Source organism: Myxocyprinus asiaticus, chromosome 18, assembly GCF_019703515.2.
Source record: "Myxocyprinus asiaticus isolate MX2 ecotype Aquarium Trade chromosome 18, UBuf_Myxa_2, whole genome shotgun sequence".
Taxonomy (NCBI): Eukaryota; Metazoa; Chordata; class Actinopteri; order Cypriniformes; family Catostomidae; genus Myxocyprinus; species Myxocyprinus asiaticus.
The window spans coordinates 23,764,690-23,786,672 of NC_059361.1; the positions used below are offsets into that span (position 1 = coordinate 23,764,690).

The window sequence follows — 21,983 nt, forward strand, 5'->3', positions numbered from 1 at the left end:
TGTTTTTACGGGTTTTTGCATATTGCTGTTTACGTGCTGTCAAGTTAACGAGCCATTGGATTGGAGCAGCCGATTTTTCGTGATACATACGAGGCGAATACTCGTCCTCAGACTGTGACGATTCATTTTTTGCATTGGTTTGGAATACTTTTCTTTATCGTGGCTTGGTCGGTAAGTTGATTTCTCATATTTATATACATCGGTGTCACTTTACCTCACGGATCAATCTGGGGGCGTGTCATCTGTGCTATTGGGTTAGTTACTGAGTTATTTGAGGGATTTTTGTATTTATTGAGGGTCTCGCGCCTGTATTTTTTTTCTTCTTTTGCTTAAGCCTGTCGGTCCTAACCGTGGGTTTTTCTTTAAGCCTATAACTCGGAGCCAGTGCACTCCCTCTTCTCTGCCCCTCACAGTTCATCCAAAGGTAATAATAGTATATTTGCATATTTATTAATCTTCCTCGCATTTCATCTGGAGGTAGAAGTATATTTGCATATTTAGCAATTCATATTTTGCGTCGTCCCATTGGTAGTCCCACCCCCTACTGTACCCCAGGGGGACCTTAAGTGTAAGTCCTTGAAAGTGGCTTTCCTTCTGGCTGTTGCTTCTGCAAAAAGAGTTAGTGAGCTTCATGCATTGTCCGTCAGTCAGTCCTGCACGAGGTGGAAGACAGAGGGCACTGGTGTCACCTTCTAGCCCAACCCGACTTTCCTTCCTAAGGTGCTCCTTCAACAGTTTATTAATCAGTCCATTGAGTGGTGTTCTTTCCAACCACCAGTTCTTGAATCCAGTATTGAGAGAGGTTTTCTGTTCTTATGTCCTGTGCAAGCTCTGAGGTGTTATGTAGAGGCTACTGCACAGTTGAGATGATCTGATCAGTTGTTTGTTTGTTATGGTGGTATTATGAAGGGTGCCCCTCTATCCAAACAGAGGCTGTCACGCTGAGTTGTTGAGGTTATTGCCATGGCATACATCAACCCTTACCTGGGGCAGTCATTTGCCATTCCACCAGGCTGTTCCCGCTTCGTGGGCTGCCTTCAGAGGTGTTTCCCTTACTGACATCTGTGCTGCAGCCACCTAGTCCTCTCCCTGTACCTTCACAAGATTTTACAATGTCAAACGTCACCTCATCCCATGATGTGAGCTCTGCTGTGTTCCGGCGATAACCCGTCTTTTTGGGTGAGTTATTCCTCATGACTTTGTTGGTATTGTTTATCCACTACTATAGCACCATCTCTGGCGGTCAGGAGGAATGAAACAGAACACTTGTTATGGATGTAACCGTGGTTCTGTGAATTCCGGATAACTGCCAGAGTTCCCTGTCTCTCGGAAGACGCAAGAAAGACGTTCCGAGGCGGGGAACCAAGCTGCAGTGGCTTATATTTCCCTCAGCTCGGCTTACATCACTACGTGACTCCATTGATATGTGTTTTCAACCTATCTGGTTGGCACTGCGATTATCCATTACTATCACACCGTCTCTGGCGGTCATCCAGAACTCACAGAACCACGGTTACATCCGTAACCAGCGTTTCATAGTGTTTTTTTGTTTGTTGTTGTTGTTGTTTTTTTCCCTTTTCGAACCTGACAGGCAACATTATGGCAAATGAATCCTCTGAAGACCTTTTAAAAATTTGTCTTTTGTGTTCCAAATAAGAAAGTCATATGGGACATAAAGCAACACTAGCGTGAGTAAATGACAACATTTTCATTTTTGGGCAAACTATTTCTTTAAAGTTTGTAAAAATCCCCAAAAACATTATGATTTTGAGTGGACCATTATGACCCCAGTATATAGAGACAGGCTGAAAGTCCAGTGTTGTCTTACCCTTCATTTTGACATGGAACTCCCCCAGCTGGTTCTCCAGCTCACTCTCTAGCATGCACATATTCTGCAGAGATATAGAGACAGAGACAGTGGGTACATTTTATGGAGAATTCTATTCCTTTAGCTGAATGTGGGTCTTGCAGTGACCATTACGGTAATGAAAAGCACTTGACTGGCAAAGGCCAGCCACTCTTAATCAGATTGCCTTCCTGCATTATTTCCACCAGCATATCGAATGAGTCTAGCTTTACTCTCTCTAGGCTATGCATCCATTTGACTGGATGTGGAAAAATCATTTGGCCCAAGCCATAATCAACAGAGCAAAAGCTTTAACTTCCTGACAGTGACATAAAACTAATAAACTTTTTTGAGAGACTTATCTTTACCAGAACTATATATTACTACTTTATTTATATGTTAACCTCTGGATCTTACCACTGAAAAATAAGAACAGTTCATAGCTTATACTCAACACCAGTCCTTCACACCACTGTACTGCACTATTTTGTTGCACTATGAATACACATTTCAAACCTTTAACAAACACTAACTGATAAACTAAAGTTGCTTTCAGTTCTGAAATGGATTCAGTTTATTAACATTAAACTAAAGTGGATTTCAATTCTAAAGTTTATTTAGTTTTCTTATACTTAACTGAAGCGGATTTCAGTTCAGAAACTGATTCAGTTTATTATAATTAAACTAGAGTGGATTTCAGTTCTGAAGTGGATTCAGTTTTCTAATACTTAACTGAAGCAGATTTCAGTTCTGAATTAGATTCTGTTTATTGGCACTAAACAGAAGTGGATTTTAATTTTGAATTGAGTTTTCTAAAGGCTGTCGCACACCGGATGAGAAGCATGATGCCACGTATCGTCGCGGCTAGGAAACGGCACAGGTATCAAACACAGGGCATGCCGATTTGGTTCAGGTGGCAGACAGTACACACAAAAGTTACCAAGGTTTTTCCCTTCTTCAAGGCTGAACAAGGCTAGAGTAAATAATATATGTCCTTTGATAATGATTTGGGTTGAATTTAATGGAAAATATGCGAGCTGAGCTTCGTGGCGCGGTAGAAATTTGAGCAGCCTTCAGAGTCGTAGGTGTCCACCGCCAACAGATGCCGAGCAGTGTGCGTACATTCGTAGAAAGCAATTGTTTCTAATTTTTGAACGCACCATGTCATCTGCCAGACGTGTCTGGTGTGTGACCCCCTTAATACTAAGCTGAAGCCGATTTCAGTTCTGAATTAGATTCCGTTTATTGGCACTAAACCTAAGTGGATTTTAGTTCTGAATCAGTTTTCTAATACTAAACTGAAGCATATTTTAGTTCTGAATTGTTACAAACACTGAAGTGAAATTCAGTTCTGAATTGGATTAAGTTTACTAATTCTAAACAGATTTTAGTTCTTGATTGGATTCAGTTTATTAACATTAAACTAATGTTGTTTTCAGTTCTGAATTGTATTGTTTATCTACATCAAAAAAGTGGATTTCCGTGCTGAATTAGATTAAGTTTACTAACACTGAACTGAAGTGGATTTCAGTTCTGAAGTGGATTCAGTTCACTAATACTGAACTGAAGCTAATTTTAGTTCTAAATTGGATTTAGTTTATTAACATTACACTAAAGTGAATTCCAGATCTTAAGTGGTTTCAGTTTACCAACAATAAAGTGGATTTCAGTTTTGAATTAGTTACTAACACTACAGTAAATTTTAGTTTTGAAGTGGATTCAGTGACTAACACTAATGTTGATTTAGGTTCTGAATTTTATTTAGTTTACGAACATTAAACTAAAGTAGATTTCAGTTCTGAATTTTATTGTTTATAATCACTAAAGTGGGTTTCAGTGAATTGGTTACTAACACTACAGTGAATTTCAGTTCTAAAGGGAACACAGTTTACTAAAACTGAAGTGACAATCAGTTCTGAAATGGAGTCAGTTTACCAACACTAAACTGAAGTGTAGTTCTTAAGCCTCTTAAATCCTACCTACACTGTTTCCTCTTAACTTCTTGTCAATGTACCCATATTTCTTCCTGCTATACTCTCATCTGCCCACACACCCACATCTTACCTCTGTGTACTCTTTGAAGCTCTTGTTGGCTTCAGACAGACTCTCTCTGGCCTCTCTGCTGCCTGGAGAAGCCGTGTAAGCCTTCACCATCTTATTGGCTCCGTCTCTCAGTCTGCGCTGCATACAGTAGGCCTCATAGAGCTCATCGATCTGTACAAACACACAACACCACCCCAGTGTTTATGAAAATCAATGGAACATTAACTACGTTTCCATTCAAGGATTTTTTGCGAAAAAAGTTTTAGCGCATCAAAATAAAGCTGATGGAAATGCAAAACTCTGTTTAACTCTAGCGCATAAACTCTATGTAGATACTTCAAATGTCAGGAAAAACTGGTTTGGAAACACTTTTTGTCGAGAAAATTGGCATTAACGCAAAAATGTAGTGTCACATGACAGAATTTACCCCAATCGTTAGCCTGTGTTAATCATAATGACAAGGTATACATCTTTGAAAGCCAATTTATTGTACGTGATTATGGATTGATCTTAATGGCATACAGATCCGGTGCTGCAAACATGAAACTTCCAGGAGTGCCAACACAAATATCTTGTATCATGCACATCGACAAGTGCACGGAGAACAAATGAATGGCCACTGTTTGTGATTAATTTAAATCACGGTAGACGTCCGTTTATTTATAAAATTTGCTTTTCCACACCATTCAAAATAATACATGGCAGTCATGGAATTAGCCCACAATACAAAAAAATAAATAAAAATATGCACAAAGATGTTTTAAATTAAAAATATATACACTATACTAGGAGAAAAGCTTAAGTGTGCTTTTTTGGAACACTAACATAGCCCAATTCTATAAAATTATCGTTTAGCTTACTTTTGAAAAAATGGCGGCAAAATCCCCTGTATTAAATTAATTACCAAATGAATAAAGCATTAAATAAAATATATATATATATATATATATATATATATATATATATATATATATATATATATATATATATATATATAAAGACCTAGGCCTATATATGCCATTTCTTTACATAAACTTAAATTAGACGAAAAAAGTTGGCTGAATGACATTCTCAGAATGGTTCTACACTTTTTTTTTTTAAGACTATAAACTATCAGAACTATTTGTCCAATGCTGAATTCACTTTCAGAAAACTAGCTTTTGAACATTTTAAAACTTTTAAATATTTAAAACTTTAATACTTTACCTCAGATCACATTTGCTGAGCTTCTTCAGAAAATGTCAATTGCATTATGACGCTAAAATTAATTTTAGATTAAACTTTGTTGCGTCTGTGTGCACAATTTTTCGATGTAAGCATGCGTTAGATGGACGTCTTCGACCATTGCGCTGCATTTTGTCGTTTTTTTTCCTGAGTCTCGCACAGAAGCACCTTGTTTTTAGACACTGTGTCAATTAAAAGAACTTGAACTGTTCACCTGCATTCTGTTCTATTCGTTGCATTGCATCTTGCTTTTTTAAGTGCAAAGATGTGTTTGGTTTGAACCACTCCTTAGGGTGTGTGATAGGGTTAATTGATGTTCATTAAAATTAACTTATAACAACAGTTATATCAATGACTGGACCTCATCTGGATTGCTAAGGAAATGTGCATGTGTGTGTATGTGTGTGTGTGTGTGTGTGTGTGTGTGTGTGTGTGTGTTAAGAGGCCAAGGATGTTGATGATCCAAATCCTCTGCAGTGCAGAAGCAGCAGTATGGTGCAGAATTAAACAGTCAACACAGCAGGGTTCCTCATACTGGGGCAAACACACAGACATACACACATGCACGCTATGGGATAAACACACAAGTGTGACCCAGACAGCATGAGGACACATATGCACCATTCAAACATACATAATCTCTATGATTGAAGAGGGACACTATCTGCAACCCTTACAAGGTTTCCTGCAATAACTAAAAGAGGGAATGGAGGACAGAAAGGCAGAAAGTAAGAGAGGGAAATTATTCCTCTGTCTGTCCATCTGGAAGTTGTTAGGAGGAGCCGTCCAGCAAGCATGTTCCAGCATACTGGCAAGGAGTCAGCAGGACAGTTGTTATGACAGCGCCTCTCCTGCTAAAATACACTGCTATACAAAGCTGATAACAACATGCCTCTTCATTCACATTTATTTTAGGCCATAGCCAATACACAACTGCAAACCTCACTATAAAGAATCTGGAAGTTTGGTGGAACTATCATTGGAATGACAGCTCAGCAATGGCGCTTAAAGGGATAGTTCACCCAAAAATGACATTTCTGTCATCATTTACTCACTCTCATGTCGTTCCAAACCTATATTACTTTCTTTATTCAGTGTGACACAGAAAGAGATATTAGGCAGAATGTTAGGGACAGATAGCCTTAGTCACCATTCACTTCCACATCCTTTTTTATCCCCCACACACACCAATGAAAGTAAATGGTAACAAGGGGTTTCAGTTCCTAAAATTCTGCCTAAAACCTCCTTTTATGTTCCAATGGAAGAAAGAAAGTCATACCGGTTTAGAACAACAATAGGGTAAATGAAGATGGATTTTTATATTGGGTGAACTTTCAATTTAAAATATGGGCATTTTAGTTTTTTCCTACCTCCCCTTTAAAATCCATAACATAGAGGCCCTACATATCTCACCCTACTAAAGAACTCTGGCTCCCTGCAATGCTCACGACTCATAAAACATACACTAGTCACACAAGAAATGGAGCTATGAAGTAAAGAGGAGGGAGAGGAGGATAGATGAAGTCCTTTTCCTGTAGTGCAGCTGGCTTAGGTTAGTTTAGGCTGTTAGTTCAGACTCCAACAGGTCCAGCGGAGGGTTTAACCGCTCCCCAAACAAGCGAGGAATGCGAGCAGGCCCTGGAGCTGTCCTCTGCCTGTGACCCGTGTCCCCTGCAGTGTGCGAGTGTCTATGTGGTGGGGGTACTGCAGAGAAATATCTTTGGTTGTGTGCTATGAGGGTTTGTGAGGAAGGGTTTTGCTATATATCTTGTAGGTGAATATCAATCACAAAATAAATGTCATTGTTTAGATACTGTTGTACAATATGTTTTTATCAAGGGTTCGAGGCCATGCAACGTTTGAGCAAGAACAGACCTGCAGTGCTCTTTTAACTATGAAACCAAGATACATGCATAGACAATCATATCTGACAAGTGTCACATCCTGTTGTCTGCACACATATAAATCATCACATTACTATTTCACCTAAATTTGACAAACAAAATAACTACATGAATACTCAGATCTGATAATTTCACAAAAAACAAACATTCAACACGTTACCAAAACTAAAATCATTCTGCATCCTAAATGAGGATGTCACAGATGATTAAAACACGTGCCAAATGTTCCTCACTCTAAAAAAAGTTTTTGATTAAATGACTAAGGTAAAAGTAATATCATAGTTTCCTTACACTTTGAATACATCGTGTGGGTGTACACATCTTAATTGTTATTTTTCAAACGTATTTTAAAAAGCATGTTTTACAAATACAATAAATTTTTTAATTCAAGAAAATCAAATGTACTTGGGGTTCTACCTTGTAACCAAAAAAAGTAACATCATCTGCCCTAAAATATTTGCATATTTAAACATTTAATTAGCATATTTCAGTTAAACGGCAGGCTTACCTTACTGAGATGAAACTCCAGCCGTCTCATAAATCTCTCAATCACTTTCACTTGCTGAGAGGAAAAAGAATAACAATCACAACATGATTTTGATAGGCAGTAACTACTTAATAATAATAAATAATATCCCACTAGGCCTTTACAGAATATGCAGATTATAAACACAAGTTGGAAGAAAACTTAGAAGTTTCCACTCACCTTGTCAAGTTCATATAGAAAGCCCTGAAGCAGAACAACAGATAGATGTCATTTTAAAATCAAACATTTCAACAGCCCAGACACTGGTATTGCCTGGTACTTATGTGATTCTCTCTCAGATGTGTATACTTACCAAGCGAGAGTTTCTCTTGGATTCTTTCATTTGTCTATTCAGACTGTCCAGCTCCATCTGATGGACCTGCAGGTAAGATCTGTAATGTACAGCAGACATCAGCTTACAGTATCTGTCTCACTATCAGTGAATTCATGTATTCTGCAAGTATATCAAGTTTTTTTTTTTTTTTTTTTTTAAATAATAGCTCCCTGTGAGGTGTGACTGACTGATAACATACACTGCATTATGTGTCAGAATTAACTGTAATGCCTGGTACATGCATTTAAAGTTTGTACAGTGCATACAATCTGAACTCCATACTATAAATATTTAACATCTCATATTCCTGCTGCTCAGACATCAAGGCTAAAAGAACAAAGGCATAAAATCACATTGAAACAGCAGCTCTCATTGTGAATGGTGTACAAAACTACAAAATTGCAATGACTTACGATGCCTTGTGTCTCCAATTTAAGTCATGTTTTGCCCAACAAAAAGAGTTACTCTTTAAGGGAGTCCTCTATAAACAAACTAAAGTGAGACCTCTTTTATTTGACCCAAAACTGCACTGAGCACAAAAGAAACCAGTTCTTCACTATAGTTTAAGGACAAAATTGTCCCCAAACCTCTTTTTGGGGACATTCAGCTTACAGGAATCATTTGGAAAAAAAATTATTCATATTTTTTTTTTTTTTTTTTATTTTATTCTAAAAATGCCAAAAGTTTTCTTTTAGGGTTAAGGTTAGTCTGTAGTAATAATATTTAGCTTTACATAAAAACAATACAAGTCTATTGTATGTCCCCATTTAGTAAGTAGTAAGTACCAAGTAAGTGTGTGTGTGTGTGTGTGTGTGTGTGTGTGTGTGTGTGTTTGTGTGTACCGGTTTGACTATAATTTTGAGGCCCAATATTTTTTTTTATGTTCTCACTAATGTAGTAAAACATGTCGAAAACGAACTTGTAAGGACATTTCAGTGGTCTTCACTAAGGCTCATAAATCTTCCAAATCATCTTTTCTTTTAAATCTACTTATGTTAACATGCATTTGTGAGGATTAAAGGGATAATAGTTCACCCATAAATTAATTTCCTCACCCTCATGCCATCCCAGGTGTATGACTTTCTTCTGCAGAACACAAACGAAGATTTTTAGAAGAATATTTCAGCTCTGAAGGTCCATACAATGCAAGTGAATGGTGACCAAAACTTTGAAGCTCCAAAAAACACAAAGGCAGCATAAAAGTAAACTTTCAGACTCCGGTGGTTTAATCAACGTCTTCTGAAGTGATCCAATCAGTTTTGGGTGCGAACAGACCAAAATATAACTCCTTTTTCATTGTACATCTTGACAGCAGTCCCCTTAGCGATCATGATTTCAAGCTTGATTACACTTCCTAGCGCTTTGTGCATGCATCAAGCACTAAGAAGTTTAATCGAGCTTGAAATCATGATTGTGCCTAGAGAATGCAATGGCAAGATGTACAGTGAAAAGGGAGTTATATTTTGGTCTGTTCTCACCCAAAAGTGATTGGATCGCTTCAGAAGACTTAATTTAACCACTGGAGTCTTATGGATTACTTGCATGCTGCCTTTATGTGTTTTTTGGAGCTTCAAAGTTTAGGTCACCATTCACTTGCATTGTATGGATCTACAGAGCTGAAATATTCTTCTAAAAATCATTCTGCAGAATAAAGTCACACATCTGGGATAGGATGAGGGTGAGTAAATGATGAGAGAATTTTCTGGTAAACTATTCCTTTAAGTACAGGGTATTGAAAATACCTCTGCATCTGTGAGATGTCCTCAATAATATTGTGAAACAAACGTGAATGTGTGTACATACTGCAGTCCTTTCTTCAGTGCCTCATACACCTCGTCCAGCCTCTCGGGCTGGGGCACCTTTGGAGGAGGTGATTTAGTGGAGAGTGTGAACATCCTGCTTGCTCTGGAGGGAGTTTTCCTTACACACGCGGGGGTGCTGAACACAGAGAGGTTCCTAGGAAAAATACACATTACACACATATTATTACATTAATTAAATAAGAGACACAATCCCATACATCAGATACAAGGTATTATGGCTGGCTGGGGAAACAAACAATCTCTTTTTTTAAATCAATAGTGCTTTAAAATAACACCAGTGCTGATCGATTCAAGCTGCAACCGTTTATTCAAGTAACAGACAGCTTAATAAAATGGAGAGAAAAGAGTGACAGAATATGCTCTTGTAAAGCTGCATAAGGTAAATGCAGGTAAATACAACACGATTAAAGGTGAAGTGGGTAACTTTTTCGGTATTAAAATTTTTAGTTTGTTTTGAGCGACCCGTCCAGCCTGGCGCAACAACAGTGACACAATATTAGCTGGGGCGGAACTATCTGTTAGCTTGATGAATGGCGACAAGGGGCATATTTGGAAGTCTGTTTAAAAACATTATTTATTTTTGCAATTCAGTTTGGTGACGCAGAAATTTCACAGTTCAGCTTTGAGGTAGTTACAGTAACAAACAAAGCAAGACAAAGTTTTTGAAATAGACAGAATAATATTCATTAAAGGAATAGTTCACAAGAAATTTTGTTTTATTTTTTTATTTTATTTTTTCCAAAAATTTATATTTTTTGTTTTCCACAGAAAGAAAGAGCAGGAATGATGGAAAAATATGTCGGCTGTCTAAATTTTTGCCGAGCCCATTAACTACTCATTCTCATATTTTTCTCTTTCTGTTTCTGTCTCTACTCCTGTCATCCTCCCTATCATTTAGTTCTGTTTTCCTCTCCGTTGTCCTAATAGTGCTCTTCTTTAATTTTTCATGCTTTCTCTGTCTCTGCTCAATTTCAACAGCAGGGGTTTGGAGAGAGCTGTACATGCTTTTGAGACAAAATACATGAACACTCAAGATCCACTCTGCCCCTCTGAAAAATTAACATGGAGCCACAAACTTACCTTTACAGCACAGCACACACACACACACGCTTGCACAAAAATGATGTGAAAGTTAAGCTTATTTATTAAAATCGAGAAAGAAAAATATATTGGATAAACCTGAAAATCTGTGTGGAGGGAAAGCAAGATCCACACAGATTTCCACTATAATTTGTCTCCTATTTTGTTGGAGTGCAGGTTCTTTGAAGTCAATAACAAATGGCCATGCTTTCCTGCTGCCTGCAGTCATGAGGATGTATGCTGGCTCCACAGGACGTCCTGTCAGCTGTGACTTCCCTTTATGTTGACTGCCTTCGGCCATAACTGAATAGGGGCGGTACTGGATGTGTGCTTGCACATTTGAGAGTATTGCTTTTGGTGTCCTTTGTTTATGCATCTGTTGCATTTGTTCATGAAAGTGTATGTGTATGTTAAATAAGGATGTGTAAAACTACATAATTTTCAAAATCGACTAGTTGCTGGGTTGTCTTAATAACTAATCAACTAATCGGTCTTAAGAAAGTCATGTATAAATAGGTAGGGGTGTAACGATTCATCAATCTGGATCGATGCATTGATCCAATAACCAACGATCAAAATGTCATCGATACAACGCATAAATATCGATATAGAATTTTTTTAAAAATGTACCTTTAATACTCTCATGTCAGCCACGTCTGTACGCATGTCCGTCAGGCGATGAAGCAACCTTATTACATTTATTTCACTTTGAGCGCAAAATATGCTTTTCATGTGGGACACAGATTTGCGTGGGGTCTTTGAAGCCAAATTGTGCTCTGCTATCCGTGCGGTGTGCGCGCGCGTCAACAGGGCTTCCCGTGAAACGCGAGCTCCAGTGACAGGATCAGGGTGAGCACGTCAACTGGGCGCTCCTTAAAATGTAAGCTCTCGTGACAAAAAGCAGAGCAGCTCACATGCACGATTAATTCGGGCTTCCATCAATATCGTTGCGCATGTGACCCATTTGAATTTTACATGAGAATTTGCTATTTTAAAGTACCATGGAGCAGTTCAACCATCATGTGAAATGTCTTGACAACGCCGACATTTTGAACAGCACTAATGAGGGAAAGAGAAACACCTGCTCAGCTCCAGCATCAGTTATAAGACTTTACACATCTACACATCAACACCCATACTAACATTTACCCAAGTTAACTGTAACAGAATATTTCATTACAAATGTGGAAGTTGTTGCCAAGAAAACCGCGGATAGCACGGATAGTTGGAAACAAGTCATGGGTATGTAAGTACTTTGAATTGGATTAAATTGAAAAATAAGCTGTAATGAAACGAGTGATGATCACTTGTATGTGACATTATGTTTTATATTATTATCTGTATAATTTTTTTCAAGATCTGAAAAAAATGCCTTATTTTGTTGTGGATGTCCCAATGTGGATACTAAATTTGCACTTCGCAGAGAGCTCAATAAAATATTCAAATTATATTTTGGTTGCATTTGAGGGCAAAAATAACACTGATTGTGTAAAATAGGCACATAATATCGGAATATCGGTCACAGGGCCCTGAATTGAATCAAAATCGTATTGCGGCAGACTTTGAAGTATCAGCAAATATTGGATCGCAGGCCAAGAGAATTGATATAAGACCATATTGTAATGAAACGTTCGATTTACACCCCTATAAATAGGCTGGTTTCGGGTTCACCTGACCCCTATAGGACAAGTTTCTTGTGGGAACCTTTAAATAAGATGTGTTCTTGCATTCAAAAACAGATAGAAGGAGCACAACATAATGTAACATAAGTTTGTAAAAGTTGGATTTTTCACAAACCATCTTGCACATAGTGGGCCCCAAAAAAAAAGAGAGTTGCTACGGAACAGCTGAAGATGTCTGTCTGCATGTGTATGGCTGTAGTGGTGGTAATTATTTTAAAGACACATCTTTTCCAAGAGAGTTTTACCATACAAACAGTCTAACAGCAAAAGCAAAGCATGATGTCAGCACACTAATTAAAGCACCCCTGTTTATAAAAACTAAAAAAAAAAAGAAATACATAAACTACTTGTTGGTCAACCATCCCGACCCATCCCTACTGTTAAAACCGACCTGTAAGACTTATCGTAGGAGTTGACTCCGGCGAAGGACTGGCTCCTAGTGATGGATCTGGCGACGACCCTGCGCGAGGGGCGCACAGAGAGGGACATGGTGGACACAGCTTTGGAGGGACTCCCTGCAGAAAAACAGGTAAAAGATGAGGTCAAACACATGGGGAAAATGGGTGCACAGGTTTAACAAAACTTAGGCTAATGGTGACTGAGCCACTGAATAAAACAGGACATGAGTTTTTTCAATTTAAGCCAAAGCACTGTCTTTGCATTTTGCGTCTTAAATTTAATTGTTCAAGAATTAGGCAATAATATCTCATTATTAGCTTTTGGTTGAGTGCACCTCGGGCCCTGAATGAATCAGCGGAATGTTTAATTTATTTAACAGGATATTGCGGTTCTATAAGGGCAAACTCTCTGACCGCCTGAGATAAAAGCATTTTAGACATAAATTAGTGTAATTCCAGAAAACAACAGATGTGTTTACATATTGATTCCTTGCAAAAATTCTTGACTCATATTTCTTGTGTATCTCAAGAACAAGAAGATTAAAAGCAAGTATTTTCCCGCTTGCTACCGAAACAACCAAAACTAGTCTGGTTTTACACAAAACTAGTCAGAAAGATTCACATGTGCTTGAGGTAACCCAAAGCTAGGTAATGTTTCAGCTGTATGTTCTTCACTGATTAACTAATTAGATCCACAACAGGGAAAATATGTCAACCCATCAGCCAAAAGACTTTCAAACCCACTCAGTAGATCTCTCTCTCTTAAACATGTAATGGAATTCATAGCTAATTTTACTTCTGTAACGTGACAAGAGAAAAAAAATGTAGGGCATGACTTTGTTTTATCCATTGGTAATTGATTGGATTGTGAAATTTTGGCATCCCAATGGACCAGAGCAACTAGCTTGGTTGTCTGAGGGGAGAAGTTGAAAAATAAGTCATTTGAGAAAGGAGAAATTGCAAATTAAGTGTCTACTGAACAACGTGTCTATGTTACTGTGTCTCTTTGTGGTCAGACTGGTTGGAGTTGGGAAAGCAACTGTAAACGGACACGGGCAATCGGGGACATTGACCCAGGCACTGTGAATTTAAATGGAAGCCCCACATGTAGTTACTGAGAGTCACACTGGAAAACCACCCCTGCATAATGATAGACACAAACAGAGAGAGCGAAAGAGAAAGTAATCATGCTCATCCAGCCCTGATAACCAGCCTCTAGATTAGCCATACTTGGAGTTCCTTGTATATAATCAGTGAGGTTTCTTATCATTGCCATGACCCTGTCATGGCCTATCAGACATCACAGCCATAAAAACACTCTGTGGACACGACGTGGGAGGATAGAGCAGTCAAGATTGCACTTAACACCACACCAATCATTGATGATTTTAGCCAGGACAGGAACACGCACCATTTCAGACCACAGAGACTATGAGCCAGAAATGTGACAACAAAGATATAAGAGCAAACGAACACAACCAAAGAACCAAGTTAGAGCAAAGATACACCTGTCTAGATTAACAAAGACAGCCCACTTGTAGGGCTGGGCGATAAAACGATAACACGATATAATTTTCCTCGATAGAATTATAACAAAAGTTCGATAAATGTTCGATATAATGATTATGCATTGCGCATGATATGCGCATGCACAAATAATGTTGTGCATGCATGTTGCAGAACGGGCTACTAATGTGGTATCGTTTACGGACACAGTGGCTGACAGGCTTGTAGTTGGAGTGGAATAAGAGAGATGAGCGACACTGAAGAAAATGCAGTGCCCATGACGAAGATATCATCGACAAGAAAGGTCACTCAATTTTAGTAGTTGTAGAAATTTTGGCTATTTACAATCTGACAAAAAAAAAGAAACAGAGCAGCGTGCACTGCAAACTGTGCCAATGATGTGTTTCATCATTTAAAACAATATCACCCTTTAGAATATGCAGAAATTAAGAAATTACAGTCCCAAATGAGTGTTGTTAGTGGACGTGGACCATCTACAAGCACCAGGCCTGTACTCAGTGCGACTACCCAGCAGCAAACTATCATCATTATCCAGCACCGTGTCTTACGACAAAAAACGAAAAGACACGAAGACATCACAAATGCAGTTGCATATTGCATTGCAAAAGACATGCTTCCCATTAGTACTGTCGAAAATGAGGGATTCAAGAAGCTTATCAGAGTCCTTGACCCCAGATATGAGCTAACTGGCCGGAAACATTTTTCACTGACTGCACTTCCCCGGCTGTATGCGGAGTGTAGGGAAATGGTAGAGCGGCAGCTGCAAACTGTGCTACTCTTTGCCTCTACTTCTGATATGTGGTCTAGTCGCACATCTGAGCCTTATATGAGCCTTACTATTCACTTTATAGACAAAGACTGGAATCTTCAGAGCAAATGCCAAACGGCTTACTTTCCTGAAGACCATACAGGTGAATTTCTTGCCCCAAAAATGAAGTGAAGACCGACAAGTATGCATCACAACTGATAGCGGTTCAAACATGGTAAAATGGACACGGTTTCAGTATTTTGGACATCGACTACACTCGGCTATTGGTGAGTTTTAGCCTACGTTCTTGAGGGGAGGAGCATGAGCGTCAAATGTCTGCAAAAAGTAACTGCTGGTTAGATTACACCAATTTGGCCACCTTTTTGCATCTTTAAATCAATGCAATTCCATTCTTTACTTCCATAGCTTTACTGGCATGTCCACGTTAGCAATCGCATTTTCTCAAAAAATACAGAATCGAATCAACTGTACATACAGTGCATAGTGAATAAGACATTTACTTATAGCACACGTGAAGCGCTTTTACTTTGAAGTTGCACCAGAGACTATTAAGCAGAGACAGCCACTCCTATTAAAATGAATGGGAGAAATTGGAATGCTCAACCATGAAGCTCTTGCGCCCAAAGTTCAATGGATGTAGAAAGGAAGTTCCGCCTTACAGGTGAAAGAGCCTTTTAGATACAGACATCACCTGTCAATCAACTCGAGAAAGCGCATGTGCATTAGCTATAAATGCTGGGAAAATTGCAGTTTTTTAAAGTAATCTGAGGTAAAGAAGCACCATTTATGATACCAGTGTTGTCAGATTTTACTGCTGATTTGAAATATGTTCTTTGACCGTTATCTTGACCAACAATTTTGGAGATTTCAATCTTTCCCCATTAAAGTAGACAGGAGCTGCACTGTCATGACTTGAAATCGAGTGAGATTGGTTTATTACATCTGTTTAAACGAGATATGTGCATATTTGCAGATATATGACATTAGTTTTATTGATATTTGCTTTTTATCATTAGACAAGACAGTTAAAAGTTACAGGGAACTGTTGAGGAGAGAGAGGGAGAATGAAACAGACGAGCACTTTAACATTATGAGCTCAAACATATATGACGCGGCTCTGATATGTGGACCGTTTAAATGACACTGTGCACATGTCTCAGTCGCTTCACATGCAAGCAGGTGATTTTCGGCGCCCTCAAGAAAAAAATAGTCCAAACAGGAACATTTATCGGCCGATGCCGGTAATTAAAATAAAAGTCAGAATATCGGCCTCGGCGATATATCAGTTGACTATTAGAGATGACTAGTCTTTTTTTTTTGTGTTGTACTTATGTATTATTTTCTTTGCTGCATTGCTTTGAAATAATGTCGAGTTTCTTGAGGAAAGTTTATAAGAATAAAACTAGTAATAATAATAATACTGCACTGGACTTCCTGTTCCTTTTGCTGATGGCACACTGCACGAGTGTTTGTAGCCTGCTAGCCTGCTTAGCATTGCTTATTCTTATTCTCATATGTTCATCGTTTTATCCTTTGTCATTTTACCACGTGTTTCGGGTTTTTCCTCTTTTCTACTGTATCATCTGTGTGTATTTTACATGTTGCCACTGGCACCTAGCTCGAGTCTGTGTTTATAGCCTGTTAGCTTTTTAGCATTGCTTTTCTATCTGTTTTCAGCTTTTAATCTGTAACATCTGCCATTTTTCAGCACGCATCCGGTTTCCCCTTCGCATTATTCTCTTATCGCGATTCAACTGCGTGCATTTTCCGCGTGCATCCGCTTTCTATTTTTATCGCGATTAAATCGTGCATTTTACAGCGCACACACGTTTTTCTCCTCTGTGTAACACGGATTATTGCATCGATCTCAAAGAACCGCTTATCAAGAACAACTATCACAACAAACAATTGCGTGAGGGATTCACATTGATCTCAAACCCTCACCGCTCAGGAACAACCAACAACAACAAACAATTGCGGTAAGTCATGGAATCCGCTCATGTTATTTCTTCCTGCATTGCATGTCACATGTTTACTATGCTTCTTCCGTCAGCAGTGAGGGATTCACATGTGATAAATTTAAGGAATTAGTCAGGCTGACGGAGAAGGCTAATGAGTTAGAGACACGCATCAGAACGCTAGTGGAGGTCAATGAGAAAGAGAAGCTGGTAGATACTGTTTCGGATGCGGGTAGAACAGCGAGCAACACACACACTTTGGCTCCAGCTCTAGCGCCCCCGCAGCAGGACGTCTGGGTGACATCTCGGCGGCATACTCACACAGCAAAGCAACATCACTCCCTTTCCTTTTAGGGTTTTCAATCGATTCTCCCCACTCAGTGATGCACCCACTGAGAATCATGTTGAAAGAGCCCTAATAATTGGTGATTCTATTGTAAGGAACGTGGAAATAGAGTCACAAGCCACTATCGTTAAATGCATTTCTGGGGCTCGAGCATCTGCCATCAGATCAAATTTACAAGTGATGGCTAATACTAAATGTAGATTTTCTCAAATTGTTATTCATTTCGGCACTAATGATGTCCAGCTTCACCAGTCGGAGATCACTAGAGATGATGTTAAAGAAGTGTGTGAACTTGCAAAAATGATTTCAGACACTGTAATATGCTCTGGCCCCCTTCCTGCTCGTCGTGGTGATGAGGTTTTTAGTAGACTAGTGTCACTGAATGGCTGGATGTCTGAGTGGTGCCCGGAGAATAGCATAGGATTTATAGACAACTGGAAGAGTTTTTAGACTGGACCTGCTAAAGAGAGATGGACTCCATCCCTCCAAGGGAGGGTGCCTCTCTCCTCTCTAGTAATTTGGCTCATAGTCTTAATAATGATAGTATCTGACTAACTGGTGTCCAGGTCTGGAAGCAGACAAACTGGTTAATCCGAACGTCTGCTAGCTGCCTTAAGACGTCACACAGGTCACATAAACTACAACACATAGAGACTGTATCACCTAGATATCTCATACAGACTGTGCCTGTCCCCGAACTACCAAACACAAAACTCTCGTTTAAATCATTTAGAAAAAATTTGATTACGGTAAAAAACAAAAAACAAAAATTAAAGATAAACATCATATGAAGGTAGGGCTACTAAACATTAGATCTCTCTCTACCAAAGCACTAATTGTAAAGAAATTATTACAGATCATAGTTTGCATGTGCTCTGTTTGACCGAAACCTGGCTTAAACCAGATTAATATATTAGTTTAAATGAATCTACTCCCCCAGGTTATTATTATAAACATGAGCCTTGACTGAAGGGTCGAGGAGGTGTTGCTACAATTTACAGTTAAGTTTTTGGTGTTACTCAGAGGACAGGATATAAGTTTGTCTTTTGAACTAATTATGCTTAATTTGACACCGTCAGATATAAATAAAAAAATCTCTGTCATCTTTTGCCCTTGCTACGGTATATAGATCACCCGGGCCTTATTATGATTTCCTTGGTGAATTTGTTAATTTTTTTAACAGCTTTAATTGTTGGTGACTTCAACATTCACAAAGATAATGATCATGACACATTGGGATTAGCATTTATCGATATTCTCAACTCTCTTGGAGTCAGTCAAAATGAGACAGGACCAACTCATCACCATAATCATATGCTAGATTTAATTCTGTCATATGAAGTTGATGCTGATACTATACAAATTCTTCTGAAGAGCGATGACATCTCAGATCATTACCTCGTCTCTTGTATGCTGCGATCAGCTAATGTTACTCAATCTACACCATGCTATTGTTCAGGTACAACTATTCTTTCGACCACTAAAGATAGCTTCACTAATAATCTTCCAGATCTATCTCATAAACTCAAAAAGCCCCAAAGTCTAGAAGAACTTGATATAAATACAGTCTTCTCTAGCACTCTTGATAGTGCGCCCCCCTAAGCTCTTAAAAGAGGTATTCCCATCTCAGAACCTCTTCTTAATATTATTAACTCCTCACTATCCTAAGTCCCAAGAAACTTTAAAATGGCAGTTATCAAACCGCTTAAGAAGCCACAACTTGATCCTGGAGAACTGGCTAATTATAGACCGATTTCAAAACTCCCGTTTATGCTGAAAATACTAGAAAAGGTAGTGTCCTCCCAACTATGTTTATTTCTACAGAGAAATAGTATATGAACAATTTCAGTCAGGATTTAGGCCGCATCACAGTACAGAGACTGCACTTATCAGAGTTGCAAATTACTAGCTCTTATCATCTGATCGTAGCTGCATTTCACTTCTAGTGCTTTTAGATCTTAGTGCTGCCTTCGACACAATAGATCACGACATTCTCTTGAATAGGCTAGAGAATTATGTTGGCATTTGTGGACTTGCATTTGCATGGTTTAGGTCCTATTTAGCAGACCGCTACCACTTTGTCTATGTAAATGAGGAATTGTGAAACCAAACAAAAGTTAAGTATGGAGTGCCACAGGGATCAGTTTTAGGTAGAGCCCGACCGATATGGGATTTTTGAGACCGATACCGATTTTAGAGAGGGAAAATTCACAGATTACCGATATAGCTAATTTTTTAGCTGAAATGAAAACAGACATTTTCTATGTGGATTGTGCACTGATTTTGCACCGATATGACTAAGCAAAGGTACTCAGATGGCAGCTTTCTTAAATATTTTTATCAAAGAACATTTGACATTATTATTATACATTGTCAAAAAATTCTAGAAATGAACACATAAAATAAATAAATAAAAATACAATAAATAGCTAAATAAAAATCAGTACTGTATGTTTAGTATCAGTCAATTGCCCACCATTAAAATAAAGAATAAATACAAATAAAATAGCTTAATTAACATCAGTACTGTATGTTTAGTATGTCAATTGCTGACCATTTAAATAAAGAATAAAAATACAATAAATAGCTAAATAAGCATAAGTACTGTTTAGTATCAGTCAAATGCTGACCATTTAAATAAAGAATAAATTCAAATAAAATAAATAGCTAAATAAACATCAGTATTACTCTTTAGTATCAGTCAAATGCTGACCATTTAAATAAATAATACATTAAAATAAAATAAATAGCTAAATAAACATCAGGGGCCAGTTGCACCACCTACACGTACGTTACAACTTAGCCTAGTTGTGGTGTAAATGGCCACTAAGTCACAATTTACACTCTACTAAATATTTGAGTGTTGCACCATTAAATTTATGTAGGACATAACCCTACGTATAAATTAAATATATACGGCAGCCTCCGACCAGGAGTAACTGATGGAATAAAAAAGCAGACTGATATTTAATGACATCAATGAGCTCATGTTTTGGTTGACAGGCATCAGTCCTTTCAACATATATGATGATGTTGGCATTTACACTCATTTGCATTTACAAGAGAGAGAAAAAAAAAACGTACTTTTAAGCGGCTCTTCAGCATGAAACTGATCTAACTGATCTGCCGTTTTTAGGGTGCGTCACCCGGTGTCAAGTTTCAACACATTAAAAAAATACAGGATATTAAAATGAATACATTCTATTTTTCCAGCCTGTTGTATTAGTATGTATCACCCCTCATTTATTTTAGATACAGTTCCTATATGTTATTATTTACACAGGGCAAATATACTATTTATTAAATCTACTTTTATACGTATCCTATTTTAATGTCTGGAAAACCAGACTTCTAAATATTACATTTTGTAAATGCAACGACTGGAATTGTTCGGTTGAAGGGGTACCAAACTGTGAATCCTGAACAAAACAGTTTGGTGAATACGCTTACACATTAGCTTCCACTCAGCTGACAACAATGAAAGTAGCTACGTGATTAGCTAGTTAGCTATAAGCTCGTTGTCACGGAGAGTAAAATATGGACTTTATTTACTTTCCAGCATTGTCTCTCACCAACTAGGTAACAGTGAAGCGTGAAATCAACACTCACCACACACAATCCACCACCGCACCATTGTCTGCTGAGCTGCAAAAAGACGCTCTGATGTTTACCTTTCAATATGCACTGACAAACTATAGCTGGCTAACATCAAACAGACGTGATAAACATGAGTGACATGGCTGTCAGGGACAGGGTTAACGTTATATTAGTTATAAAAAATGATGGGGTAATTTTTTATTAACTTTCCAGTATGTATTTCACAAACTAGTTAGCAATTTAATGAGAAGAGATCGCTCAAATCCACACGTTTATCTCTGCTCTGTCTGTAAAACCACCGTCATTTCAGAGTCAGATCAGTAAACAATGGAGTCGGAGCGCGCTCTGTTGGACAAACTACGCTATGACACCAATTCTAAAGTATTGTTTTCTGCATTATATGTTCTGAAAAAGTTTTCATATCGGCGCATATCGGTAAAATATCGGTGAAAGGCTAATATCGGCCGATAATATCGGTCGGGCACTAGTTTTAGGGCCTCTGGTTTTCCTTATATATGCTTCTCCTGGGAGATATTATCAGGAATCGTGGAATAAATTTCCACTGTTATGCCGACGATATCCAACTTTATATTTCATCAAAACCTGACGAAATTTCACAATTCTCCAAATTAGCAGAGTGTATCAATGAAATCAAAGATTGGATGGCCAGAAATTTCCTTCTACTCAATTCTGACAAAACAGAAGTATTAATTATTGGACCAAAAACCTCTAAAAACATGCCGCTAAAATATAATTAGACTCTCAATGGATGTACTGTTACATCTTAGGTGTTATATTTCATACCAATCTGTCCTTTGAAAATCAAATGACCAATGTTTGTAGAACAGCATTCTTCCACCTAATAAATATTGCTAAATTACGACACATGCTCCCTGTTGCTGATGCCGAAAAACTAATTCATGCGT

At 38.1% G+C, this 21,983-nt stretch overlaps 1 protein-coding gene across 7 annotated transcripts in view; it reads right to left on the minus strand.

The window, feature by feature from the left end:
* LOC127455951 (rho family-interacting cell polarization regulator 1-like) overlaps positions 1-21,983 on the minus strand; it is a 137,043-nt gene that overhangs the window by 42,655 nt on the left and 72,405 nt on the right. For all 7 annotated transcript variants that reach the window (XM_051724155.1, XM_051724151.1, XM_051724157.1 and 4 more), the window contains 7 exons: positions 12,854-12,977; positions 9,681-9,833; positions 7,857-7,935; positions 7,724-7,747; positions 7,526-7,579; positions 3,911-4,060; positions 1,829-1,892 (listed from right to left, as the gene is read on the minus strand). In XM_051724155.1, the coding sequence (XP_051580115.1) occupies positions 1,829-1,892; positions 3,911-4,060; positions 7,526-7,579; positions 7,724-7,747; positions 7,857-7,935; positions 9,681-9,833; positions 12,854-12,977 (648 nt within the window). The remainder of the gene's footprint in view (positions 1-1,828; positions 1,893-3,910; positions 4,061-7,525; positions 7,580-7,723; positions 7,748-7,856; positions 7,936-9,680; positions 9,834-12,853; positions 12,978-21,983) is intronic.